Source organism: Dermacentor albipictus, chromosome 1 (genome assembly GCF_038994185.2).
Source record: "Dermacentor albipictus isolate Rhodes 1998 colony chromosome 1, USDA_Dalb.pri_finalv2, whole genome shotgun sequence".
In the NCBI taxonomy this organism is placed as follows: domain Eukaryota; kingdom Metazoa; phylum Arthropoda; class Arachnida; order Ixodida; family Ixodidae; genus Dermacentor; species Dermacentor albipictus.
Window position 1 is genome coordinate 243,752,631 of NC_091821.1, and position 14,066 is coordinate 243,766,696.

Here is a 14,066-nt window from a genome sequence, read left to right on the forward strand (position 1 = left end):
TCGTTTTTATCTTACGTTGCCACAGATCACGGGGCGCAAGCAGTGGAAGCAAGTCTATGACCAACTGGGAGGTGACCCAAGCAGCACAAGTGCAGCGACCTGTACCCGTCGTCATTATGAAAGGTATGCGAGTCATTGTTTACTTAAAATAAAATGCCTTCATCTGTGTACAATTGAACTTTGATGCAATGAACACGTTTAAAACATATTATCTGGTATAACAAAGCAAATATAACATTTGGTTGGCCATGCTTTATTTCAATGTAGTATTTTCCAGCTGTAATGAAATTGAAATTGGCAGATCCGATGCAATGTCAGTTATAGTGAAGCAAATTTTTGTGTGTACATGCCTCAAAATATATATTCTGGTAGCAAAATGACAGTTGCTGATTGATTTTTCGTACTTACGCGATTATTAGAGCTTCCCTGTGGCATTCTCACCTACCCCAAGCACCAATGTATAACGGTAGTAACTGGAATTTCAGATGCTGCATGATGTCTTGTGCATGAAGCAAGCGCAAAATGCTACAAGTTTGGTGGCGAGGAACAATGTTGCTGCCATGTTGACTGGCACAAAACCGCAGCCTTGGTTGCCGATTCTCTACGAAGTGGCACTGGTTAGGCATAACAGCCTAAGCAGTGCGGCCGGAGGAGTAGATAAAGACCAGTAGTCGCGGGAATCCTGGCGTGAATATTCTCGCACTCGTAGACCTTACCGGTGATTGAACATGAGATCAGATGCACGGGATAGACTGACAGCTGTATAACCATATTTGCACGATCCTAACGCGCACCTTTTTCGAATAAAGTGAGCTTTAAAATTTGCATGTGCGTTACATTCATAGCTAATTCTACTCAATATCAAAAACAAAACTGATTCTTACTATTAAAAAAAAAACAAAAACAAAACAAAAAAGCTCAATACACTGTAGCTAGCAGCTAGCACACTGCCATCGATTAGGTCGTCTGAAGGGAGTGATGCTCGGAGACTTTGCAAGGTGGGTCCACGATGCATGGAATGTCCTCCTGCTGATGGTGGTTGAACGAACCGTCAAGAAGTGCGGCATTTCTAATGCAATAAATGGAACTGAAGGTGACTCCGTCTTCGGTGAACAGCGAAAAAGAGGTGTCGTCGGACTATCACACCGACTAGCCGATAAGATTTAGCTGTGTGGGTGTCTGTGTGGCTTAGTATGTTCCATAAAATTGTTTCTACATGGTACACGTCGGCTCAGGTTTTCTTACTTGATGTGTGCGGCAGAATATGCACCAAGTTGATTTCTTGGATATTTGGGCGGTAATATAACTGTGCATTACAATCGGCGGCGCGGTAAAATCGTGCAAATATGGTAATAGTAGAGTACAGATCAATGTGCACTCCCCTTCGTGTCGTAAAAGTTTGCCCACAGTGTGCGCATTTTTTATGTTTGCATTTATAGGCTTTATCAGCGATCGAGCGTGAGGTCAGACGCATGGACTAGACTCACGACTGTACGAGTGGAGTATGGATCCACATGTGGTCCTCTCCATCTCCAGAAAGACTATCAACGGTGTGTGTGTTTTGGCCAGCGACTTGATTCGGTTGGACCACAGTTAGCAAGCCAACGTGCTGTGGGCTTGCTGACAGGTTGACTTTTTCAGTGCTGGGAGCTGCTAGTCTGTACATGCAAGAAATACAAAATTTGTTATTCTTACCATGTTGCGATTTACAACAAGAAAGGCGCAGTTGTGGCACAGCAATTGTGCAACTTACGCAACTACAAATCCAGATAGAGGTACTGTGAACGGTTGGGGCCTATACAACAGAACTAGAACCACAACAAAAATGAAACCGCTGTTATGTTGATCACAATGCCACAGAAGACAAAAGAGAAGAATGTGCAACTGAGCTGTCAGGCTTTATAAAAAGGAAATCTGGTTAATTGACATTATTCAGTAAGAAAAAAGAAAAAAAAAAGATTTTGCTGTCCTGACTGGATCAAGTTAGGACTTAAGATTATATGTGGTGAACAGCAAGCAAAAGCAGATGAAATATAAATTGTTCATATTCGAACTTTGACATGAAAGTGTAATTGAAACGTACGATATAAATTATATAATCAAGCTGTCACTCCGACATTGAAGCGAAAACGTAATCGGCACATGCACTATAAATTATGTAATCAAGCAGTCACACACCATGCTTCAGGGTATCCCAGATGAAAGGTTCCTCCCTTTTGTATAATATAAATATAGAAAATACGCTTAAAATAACATACAGTGACACAAAAAGGCTGCACCTGAAAACGATGCCACAAGAATAGGACTGTGCAATGGCCAGCAAAAGGTAAAAAATTACTTGTTCTTGGGCAAAAACAGCAGGTCTCTGGCTTGAAACAAGTCCTCTCTTGGAGCATGTACCCAGCTGCACTAAAATTGCACTCGCTGCTGGCGCATGTGGATGAGATCCAAAGAACCTTTTTTTGCAAGAAATGAAAGGCCACAGTGTTTCCTAGTCTGGGCTTCGCACCATTCAAGCAGTTTCTCTATTTCCTCAAACAAGTCGCTGTTCCGAAGGTACGGTAACTGTCAAGCTCACTGTTGGCTGACTGAGTTTCTGCAACATCGTGCCACTCCTTAAATTTTTCAAGGAGTGTACGCTTCTCTGGGGCTCCATTATCCGGCTAGTCTGTGCTTGCTTCTCCTTGTGGCAAACAGATGTACATCAATCAATAATTTGCACACCCTGTCCTGAACAGTTTTCCTCTCCTGCTCATCAAACACGCGGAGATGGCACAAAGGCTGCCACGAGAATGTTGCAATTATGTGAAGCTCTACTATGGGCAGCTTTATTTAAAGAAACCCTAGCATCGAGCTTGCTTGGCAGGGGCGTCTGCGTCAACAGGCGTTTAGTGTGTTGCGACACCACATACCTGAGCACACGAATGTTGAACCCTCCTGTGTCTAACTGCGCGCCGCTTAGCCATGTCCGGTAAAAAGGGAATCCTGGAGGTTGAGCTAATGCCACATGTTTGGACCTTTTCAACCCCTCGGCGGCGGCAACACACCTCTTTGGTCTCGGCTTCACATAGACGGTACTCTCGGACTGACTCACCTGGGGGAAATCGGTAGTTGCCTTTTCCTATCCTCCGCTCCAATCTTCATCTTTTTCACTAGCCTTTTCATCTTTCCTGTCTTCTTTTCGCTGCTTACTTCCAAATTTCCTAGTAGCAAGGGTTAACTGTGTGTAATGTATCCAATCTTGGGTATATACATTAGGTTACAGTGGCTGTGTACTGCTGCACTGGCAGGCTGTATTTATACAGAATCTTCTCATGCCCCCCTGTTGGGCTCCATGGTGGGCAGCTGGGACAGCTGCCAAAAATTGAATATTTTTATGGCTTTGAGCTCATTCTCAAAACTACCTGATTGCCTCTTTTGTAAAGAGGGCGCACCGATGAATCCTTCAACCTTTTCGCCAAGAGCAAAGACATCTTCCCACATTTCCAGGTCATCCATGCTGAAATGCACCAAAGGACTGTAAGAACGCATTCTCCTTTTGTTGTTGCAAAGTGCCTCACTGACACACTGAGCCCTGGATACAAAATTACGAAAATGGCCAGTGGTGACTTTCTCCTTGAAGTACGTGACAAAACCCAACGTGATAAATTGACAAATCACATTTCATTTAATGACACCCCAATTGCAATAACCCCTCACCATTCCCACAACAGCACAAGAGGTGTAGTTTCAGAACAGGACCTGTTAGAATCGGCTGAGGCACAGCTTCTAGAGGGCTGGAAGCAGGCTGTCTACCAACCGGGAAAACTGGAAAAACCGGGAATTCTCAGGGATTTTGAATAGTCTGGAAATACTCAGGGCAAACTCAGGGAATTAGTGCTTCTATCAGAGAAAATTAGCTGTAATTTTATTGAAAGGGAACGAAAGTCGCGGTAATGCTGGCTCGCATAACAGAGAGGGATCATAACGAATAGGTCTTTTGACGCCGTGTCATCGGCTGGAGGAGTTGGCAGTGTACAGTCAACGACCGACTTTACGGACACCTGATAATTCGAATGGCTTCGCAGCACCCCCACGTACCCCATAGAGTCAATGTATAAGAATGTCTGAAATTTTGGACGCAAGAACCCTTCACCGTTCAATTTTCGGGACTTTTTGCTGTGAAGGTACCACTGCTGCCGTTTTGATTACCTCGCCGCTGTGGTAAACGCTAGGCCTAGCTGTTTCAATGAAAGAATTGAAACGTTGAAATTGAAAGAATTTGCCACTGTAAGCAATGGCTATTCCTCTTTGTGGTCCTCGCAATTGGCTGCGAAGCTCAGAAAGCACGGCGCGTTGCATAATGCTGGTTCCTGAAAGTCAGCTTAGCCTCAAGACAAAAATGTTACGCGGTAAAGCATACGTAAAAGTAATGCGGCGAAGCATAACATGTGTAGGAAGGGGCAATTGTCACGGGACACAGTCATCATCATCACCAACCTATTTTAAGAGTCCACTGCAAGATGAATACCTCTCCCGTTGATCTCCAATTACCCCTGTGCTGCGCCAACCGATTCCAACTTGTGCCTGGGAATTTCTTAATTTCATCACCCCACGTAGTGTTTTGCCGTCCTCAACTGCATTTCCCTTCTCTTGGCACCCATTCTGTAACCCTAATGGTACACCGGTTATCTAACCTATGCATTACATTACCTGCCCAGCTCCATTTCTGCCTCTTAATAGAGAGTTTTAGTTTAGGGGATGCAAGGCGTTGGGGCCCCTAGTGCTTGGGTGCGTTTGCGTTTGCGTACGCAAGCAGAAACACGCTATAGGTTAGCGGCCCCAAACGCAAGCCGCAGCAAGGTCGCATGTGCTCGCAGCGCCATCAACGTCTGATCTTTGCTGGGTTATCATTTTTTAAAACATGAAATCAAGCATATGAAGTTAAGCACATAAAACTATTCTTATTAAAAATAGTTACTAGAGAGGTTTAGCGTGTCCGGTATTCGGGTAAACGCAGGCGGAGCAGGTTGGGGCGTTGGGGTGAAGCCGTAAACGGGAGTGACCTGCATGGTGCAGCCACCTGGTGGCGCAAAGCTCAAACAGACAAAAACAGCTAATATTGCAGTAACCAAGTCTATTTTACTCTGCTGCGGGTGTAAATTTTTGGCAGCAATACGATTACGCCAGTGCCGAAAATTTACACCAGCAGCTAAGAGAATAGACTTGGTTACAGCAATATTGGCTGTTTTTGTCCATTTGAGCTTTGCACCACCAGGTGGATGCACCATGCAGGCCGCTCCCGTTTACTCCTCCACCCAGCTATAGAGAGTTAAGCGGGGGAGTCCGCCTGCGTTTACCCAAATACTGGACACAGTAAACCTCTCTGATATATATAAAAACGATGTCTGTCGAAACTTGGCGAACGATTTATCAGATTATCTACCCGCTAGCTACTCCTAAGTTCTTGTACACCGCGAGGGTCACGTAGGTAACATGACTGCTTAGGGGCAGCGATGTTTTCGGCTGCCCCAAGGTCGCAAGTAGACGTAGCGGTCTGCGCATGCGCAGTACCGTCGCCCCTAGTTCTTGCGTACGCAAGCCGCTTGCGTCTCCTAAACTAAGACTCTCTAATGTCAATTATAATATCAGCTATGCCCGTTTGCTCTCTGAACCACACCGCTCTCTTCTGTTACGCCTATCATTCTTCGTTCCATCGCTCTTTGTGTGGTCCTTCATTTGTTTTCAAGCGTCTTTGTCAGTCTCCAAGTTTCTGCCCCATATGTTAGCACCAGTAGAATTCACTGATTGTACACCTTTCTTTTTAGTGATAATGGTAAGTTTGCAGTTAGGATCTGAGTATGTCTGCCCAGTTTTAACCCAGTTTCATTCTTCTGTGAATTTTTTCCTCATGATCAGGGTCCCCTGTGAGTAATTGTATCTATTCCTTAATTACGTGTCCACCCGCCATCTCCTGTCACAGTACGAGCACCGATATGCCTAATAAATGAATTGGTAGGCCTTTTCAGATGTGCCTGGGGCAATTTGAGCCCTTAACGGCAGTAAAAAACATGCATCCATTTTTTTTCAAACTGCCTGATTTTACGGACGTTTTCGCGGTCCCTAGGGAGTCCAAAAAATCGGACATTGACTGTACAACTGATGAAGAGGATGCTTCAAAGGGTCCGTGGGGTGAATGGACAGTGAAAGGAGGACGAGAACAGAAAGGACCTACGCACTGAGGAATGAACGAGAAAGGAAGCACACCGCCGCTTCTTTGAAGGAGCTTGAGCTCAAAAAGGAAAGCGTTGGCTGACGCCGACATGCAGGTGTCCCTCATCCAAACCAAAATAAACTCTTTAAAGAAGTGAAACACAGCACTGAGGCGTTGTGCGTAGGCTGAGAGTATGTCAGGACAGTTGAGGTTGACGCACCAGCCGTTGAGAGAATGTCACCTGTGACAAAGTTCGGGCCTCATACCAATGAGCTTGCTATCAATTGATAAAAGTAGCTTATATCTCCTTTGGTTACGGCATCCACATTTGTGGACGTGAACTACTTTTGCCATTTCTGTGCAATGGTAGCAAGGAATAGATCATAAGCATTAAGCTTAGGACAAATTGAACATACGATAACCTTAATTACAGTGAAACCTCGTTAAACCGCAGTTGGCTGGAGCTCGGAAAAGGTATGTGCTAAACGGTAGTACTGTTTAACCAAAATAGCACGAGATCGACCCTTTACCTGTCAAAAACGGAACTCTGAGAGGGTGCGATGAAAGGGGAAAAAAACATGCAGTATTTATTCACTTCGCCCGACAAGTGTTATTTTCATTTGATGCCGTGGCGGCCTAGCAGTGACAGCGGCCTCAAACTTACTAAAGCTGCAAGACAGCTTTTCAGCCAGCCCCCTCTTCTTGGCAAACACTCACATGGCAGATTCCTCATTGGCGTTACGTAATCTCCGTGCACGCCCGCAGTAGCGCTGCAAAAGTCGCAGGGCGCCTTTTCCATTGCGGGGTGCTGTTCTCATTGTGACGATTGCATTCATGAGGCTGACGCAACGCGCAGCTTCTGCCACTGTCAGTCCTGAATCGCCCGTGCTGTCGCTTTCCGTGTCGTTGTCATCACTGTTGCTAGCCGAAACTTCGGCAACAACAGAGGCAACGATGGCGAAAAGTCAAACCTCGCAGCCGACATCTCTTCGCGGTGGCAGGATCGCTGCTGAGCAACTTCTTCGCATTCCAAATGCCACACACCGTAGTCAGCAGCAGGTCCCTGTCGCGTGCGAGCGCCGACTTCTTCGTGTCACGTTCGATAGCACGAATGGCGTCCAATTTTTCTTCTATGCTGAGCATCCGGCGTCTTTTTTACTGGAGCTTCAGCATGACGCGAGTCCTCGCTTGCGCGATGCCACAACGCTCTCTGGCACGCCACTGAAATGATGTTGACGTTGATGTGGCTTCACGCGCAAATGCACAGGGCGCTTGGAGGCCATTGTTCCGATCTCTAAGGCTAGTTGTTCTGCCGGGCTGCCCGATAGAGGCGACGCACCGCCGTGTTTGCGCTACGAAAAGTGGAAACACTACGTGCTAACCGATACGTACACAATAAGCTGGTACGGTTTATGCGGATACAAAGCACATTATGTTCCATGGCCGCTGAGTCAGGGATTTGACTTTACTAATTTTAAAGCGAAACTACTGTATAAGCAGGTACAGTTTAACAAGGTTTTACTGTACATCCATTTTGCTTCTGAGTGATGTGTATCGTTACAGAGTACCACTTTGGTGGAGGCACTATACCATGTTTTACATGATGCTTGATGTGGGGCATGTCATTAGCAACCTTGAAATATATATATTTTTTCCTTCTTGAAATGCTTGCGGCCAATGAATAACTTGTGGATGTAATTCAAGCGGGGATTTAATTGTTCTTTATGAAGAAATGCAGCATGACTGACTTTACAATATTCAAATATTTAGTTGCTCTAACTATAGTGACTCATCATAAAATGCTCAAAAAGTCATTCTACCACCTTGATTTGCTTTCAATGGAGTCTCAAGCACCACCTATGTTTCATACATATATCGACACACTCGACACTTGGTCATAATTTCTGACTGAAGGGGATAATCAAAAACATTTGTTTCTGCGTGCATCTCCTTTTTATTCATATTTTAGAATGTTCGACTCAATTTTCAATGAGTTTACCATTTTTTCAAAGATATTTTATTCACTATGCATTTTACTAGCACCTCCCTTCTGATTTCTTTTTGAATAAAAGAAATGCTACTCCTTACCATTCAAACTGAATTAAGTCGGTTTTTTATTTTTTAGCATGCCTACTAGAGAGTGACAGCATCGGGCGACATGGTGTCGGCCTGTCTTGACGCAAAACAAAATTCTGTATCACTCATGGAATTTTACAAAGGCTGCACTCAGGGAAAACCTGGAAAACTCAGGGAATTTGGAAATGTCAACTTGGTAGAAACCCTGTGGAAGGAGCAACATGTCACGAATGTGCAACGAAACAAGATCTGTCAAAATGATAAGGAAATACCCACAAAACACCTGATCCTTACCTTTTGTACCAGCGCACTCTCCGAAAACATCGAAATAGGCTACATGAAAATTAATGTCAGACCATACATGCCAAATACATGACATTGTTTTAAGTGCCAAAGATTCGGTCACGGCTCTCAGAGCTGTCGAGGCCGTACCACCTGTGTAAAGTGTGCGTCCCATGACTATCCTGCGGACAACTGCAACGATCCACTCCACCGTGCAAACTGTGGCGGCGGACACCCTGCTTATTCTCGCTGCTGTTCTTCGTGGAAGAAGGAAAAAGAAATCGTATCCCGTGAAGTCAAAGAAAACATTTTGTTCAAAGAAGCGCGCAAGCACCTCTCTCTATTTCACAGGAACCTACATTTTCCAAAATGGCATGGCAGGAGGCACGGCCACAACGGTTCTCGGCGGCCGGTGGGATCACCCAGAGTAGACCGGCAGCATCGCCGCTCGCCGCCTCTGTGGGACCAGCCAGTGCTCTTCCGCCACCCAGCAAGAGCCATCAGCCCTCTGGGTCTGTGGTCTCTGGTGCTTCAAGGGCCTCTGCTCGTGCAGAGAAGCCTGAAATACCCGCAAGTCGACACCGCGAGCGGGCATCTAGCGCCTCAACAGATGCTATGGATACATCGCAAAGTGTGTCGGCGTCCCAGACGCCGAAGGATCGGCGCAGCTATCAGGAGTGCGCCAAAAAGGACAAAGCCACTATCACAGGGCCTGGAAAGGGCCCGGTGGGCTGACATAGTTTTCCGCTCTTAACTATTTCGTTACCGCGAGAAAATGGCCGTTTTTCATAGGTCTCGCAAGAAATTTTTTTACCAGTACAAGTAATACTCCAGCACACGTTGCAGCATGCCAAATTGCACATAATGGAATGTGCATAATTGCACATAATGCTCTTTCCAAAAACATAAGTTACAAAGCAAACAATTTATAAGGGAACACACTCAAATTGGGAAAAGTGCCATTTTCGTGGCAAGTTGATAAAAACAAGAAAGAAAAGGCACAATATCTACATACACATTATTAACAAATAAAATTTAGAATATACATGTTGAAGGTCATAGATTCTGGAACACTGTCTAAAAAAAATAAATTCTCTGTACCACACCGTTCTTCAGCTACATAAAAAAAAAACTAGAGACCAGGAACAGCTTCATCGCTCGTGCAGTGCGGTGAAGCAGTTCCTCGTTTTCGTGAGGCACTGGTGCACTCCGCAGTTTTTGCAGTAAACGTTCGTCTTTTGTTCGATTTTTCGTTCCTGGTAGCACATCCTGCAGTTTCGCCTTTTCGAAATCTTTTGCGGATGGTGCAGCACTTCTTTTGGGACAGGATCTACTTGGCCAACCTCTTCATCGTCAAGCTCGAGCAGCTGTTGGGTGAGCTCCATCCATACAGTTGAGCTCCATCCAGTTGGTCGAAGAGGGGGCGCTCCTTTGAGATTTCGGTGTCGAGAGGTGTTGCTGGCGGTGCTCTTGAAAAATAATGAAGCTATTCACAACAGCGATGTCAACACAATAAAAGAAGAGTGTTTTTCACCACCTCACGCACTTTATCAAAAGTTTATAAGATGCAATCAGCTGATCTAACTTATCAACACCAAGCATCCCAGAATTATAGTCGTCAATCAGTAGCGGCTTCTCGATTGAGATGATTGGCCCCCTCTTCTCTCATTTCTTGTGGCTGTAACATGCCTGTTGGTAGTGTGCACTGTAGACATCATGTGGACAACTTTCCTGTCCTTCCATTGCGAATAGAGGATGTTGTTCCATTGGAGCCACCGAACATCACCTCTCTTTGCCTTCTTCTCCCACAACACATCCTTCAATTCAGATGGGAAGCACCGACGATCTTCACGTGTCGTGCCACAAGCGAGGGTTTCGTGATTTAGCAGGTGAGCAAAGAGAGACGCAGATGTGTAAAAGTTATCCATGTAGATAACGTATCCTTGATTGAGGTAGTTATTGCACAGTTGCGTCACCACATCAAATCCTAGTCCACTTGCACTAGCTGTTTTCCGTTTGCCTGCGTACACATAAAATTGAACGGAATAGCCAGTCTGCGAATCGGCAAGCACCCACAATTTGTATCCCCACTTTATAATTTTGTCCCACATGTATTGCCGAATACCCGATCTTGCTTTCGATTTCACCATTCTTTCATCCACAGAGAAGTTCCGCGCAGGTTGAAAAAGTTTTCCTGAAGTAGTATTCACGTGTTGCAGAAGCCACAATATGCGGTGCAGCTTGCAGTGCAAAGCTACAGTAGTCGCCTCCGGATCAGCGACACTTGGGAAGCGCAGAAGTGCAGAAAACCGTCTCCTGGACATAACGTTCCGCGGAAGAAGCCCTGAAAAAAGTCTACTGGTATTCCAGTAAAGGTGGATGCGTGGCACGTTCACAATGCCCATATAAATGAGCAGTCAAATGAACTTCACTAGTTCGTCAGGAGTCATTTCTTTCCATGACCAGTCTCTTTCAACATAGCTTGGAAGCTCCAAAATATGCATCCAAGCATATATGTTTGTGTTTTTGCAGATAGTATGTATCACTTCTGCAGTGAAGAATAGGAGGAAAAAATTGCGCGCCGTTGTAAAATGTCTTGCGCTGAACCAAAGTGCTGGGCCAAGATGTGCTCCGGGCGGCCTTGTTGCCATGAACTGAAGTTTCTTCACAGCCGGTGGCAGCACATCCTGGCCTAGCGACGGACGGACCCTGCAGATAACAAGAATAGCTCTAAGCTTGTGCACAAAGGTCGGCAGATAAGCGCGCACGACGCCGGTGACTTCTCAAGGCCATAAAGGTAACAATTCACCGGTGAGCAGCTGCGGATGTCCCGGGCTGACTTGAAACATTGTCGCCGTCAGAGCTTGAAGCAGAGGTACTCTCATCTTCGAACTCGAAGCTCAAATCCCCGTCACTAAAATCAGGTGCGGGTGTAGAATACTTTTGAGCAGAACGCTTTTTGTGCGGCGCAGTCACGTGGGATGCTGCCGCCATGGCAGCGACCAGAGTGATTGGCATTGCAGCGATATAGTAACACCAGGTGCGGCCCTCTGGCGGATTAAACAAGAGAAGCGAAACCAAAACTGCTGCAAACTGGCTGTAAAGGCCACGCATACATGTTGGACATGCGGCGGACCTTCAGGAGTGCGTTTTCGTGGAATAAAACCACCCGGACTCCAAACCCTGCCACCTTACACATCATCTACCGGGACGTCTACCCCAATGATGCGTGCCCCTTGTGCGGGGTCACGGCGACACTTGCACACGTGCTCTGGGAGTGCAGAAACGCTCCGCCCGACTCTACCTCCAACAAATGGGAGAAGACCATACGAAGCCCTCTCCCACAAGACCAGCAATGGGCCGTCCAGCAGGCTCGCGCAGCGGCCGCCAGGTACTCCCTGTGGGTCCCTGCATGGGGGACGCCCACTGTGCACTGACGTGCGTCCTGCAGAACTTTTATTAAAGTTTTTCCCAATCCAATCCAAGCCAAAGCTCACTAGTGATTAGCTGGCGTCATTTTCGGGTAATTATCACCACTCAACACCATCAGATAACCAAGCCAACTATATGGTTCAATATTTGACTTGCTGGGAGTCTTTTGGTCACAAAAATTTTATGTTAATAGACAGTTTTAGTTTAGCATAGGCAACTTATACCTCGGCAACACATATGCAAACCACGCTTCGCGAAGTGCATCTTTTTTATTCCGCATTGAAGGACCAAGATGTCCGGACCACAAAAACAGTACTCAGCTGCTTTCAAGAGAAAGGTTAATTTAGCTGCACAGGACATCAGTAACAGTGTGGCCGGGAGGCAATTTGGCATCAACGAAGGAAGCCCTTTTTGTATGCAGTGGAATGTGAAGGAGCTTTTGCGGCCCTGAAGAATGGGACATTCCCGGAAATCGAACTCGCCCTGACGGAGTTCGTACGCCAACAGCGAGCCGCGCATCTAGCCATGAGCGTGGAGCTTATGCAGGCAAAAGCTAAGGAGCTTGCAAGAGAAAAAGGGCTACCGATCTCCACCTTCAAAGCGAGTAAGCACTGGATTTATCGCTACATGTGCCGTGCTGGATTTTCCTTACCCCGCCGAACTTCGATTTCGCAAAAGCTGCCGGAATCGTTCGAAGAGCTGTTTGTGGCTTTCCAGCGCCACGTTATTTTGCTGCGCAAGTCCAAGAACTTCCAGCTAGGGCAAATTGGCAATACTGACCGAACGATGGTTTATCTGGATATGTCATCGCCCTTCAATGTGCACAAAAAGGGCTCTAAACAAGTTTATGTCAGGTCTACTGGCAACGAGAAAACGCAAGTTACCGTCATGCTGTCGTGCACGGCAGACAGACGCAAGCTCCCACCCTATGTCGTGTTCAAGCTCAAGGCCTAAAGGTGAGGAACCAAAAGCTAAAGCCTAAAGGTGAGGAGCTGCCAAAAAATGTGGTTATGAGATGCCACCAGAAAGGCTGAATGTAAGAGAATCTTGTGCTCGATTGGATAAAGTCCGTCTGGTGTAGGCGGCTCGGTGCACTGTTGTCGTTCCCGTGCATCCTTGTCCTGGACGCATTTCGTTGCCATTTGGCTGACTCGGTGAAGAGGCTATTGCACGATTGTGGCACTGAACTCGTCATTATCCCAGGTAGGATGACGTCTCAGCTGCAGCCTTTAGGTATTTGTGTGAACAAGCCGTTCAAGGACGCGGTCAAGCGGTGTTATGCAGATTGGATCCGCTCAGGTGAGCCTGCAGTGGCGCCGACCAGGCAGCTGAAGCGGGCTTCGCCAGCCACGCTGTGCAAGTGGATTGTGGACGCATGCGCCAGCATACCAGAGGACCTTGTGCATCACGCATTCAAGAAGTGCGGCATCTTGAACGCGCTCGATGGCACAGAGGATGAGTACATCTGGGAAGATATGTCCGACAAGGAACTATCCGAAGAGAGTGCAGCTGAGGAAGACAGCGATTGAAGTGCAGAGTGCAATTTAAATAAATGTTTTCCTCGAGTTTTCCTAACTCGTACTATACGCGAATAAAATTTCTTTTTTACCATTTTGCGTCCCAATAATTTCACCTCGCATTATATGTGGGTTCGTATTCATTATACGCGGGTTTTTAAGGTACCACCTAACCATCAACTTCGAAAAATAGATCTGTATGACCTCATAGACCAACTGTCAGAACCCTACATACTCGTCCGTGATTTAAACACCCACAACACCCTGTGGGAAGACTCCCGTTGCAACACGAGAGGCCAACTAATAGTAAACTTCCTTTTATCTTCTGGTACGTGCCTCTTTAGTAAAAAGGAACCCACCTATACAACGTACAGCACGATTCATATTCATTGATAGATCTAGCAATTGGATCTGCTTCTCTTCTGCCTGACCTGGAATTGAATGTCGTCAACCATCCTTTTGAAAGTGACCATTTCCCTGTAACTTTAAACTTAATAACGCGGCATGACAACCCACCCAATATTCCTTAATGGAAAGTAGTATCAGCTGACTGGGAGCATTTAAAA

General features: G+C 46.1%; 1 protein-coding gene across 1 annotated transcript in view; it reads left to right on the forward strand.

The window, feature by feature from the left end:
* LOC135907895 (AT-rich interactive domain-containing protein 5B-like) overlaps positions 1–14,066 on the forward strand; it is an 80,045-nt gene that overhangs the window by 34,370 nt on the left and 31,609 nt on the right. Inside the window, exon 5 of the mRNA XM_065439650.1 lies at positions 26–123. Within this exon, the coding sequence (XP_065295722.1) occupies positions 26–123 (98 nt within the window). The remainder of the gene's footprint in view (positions 1–25; positions 124–14,066) is intronic.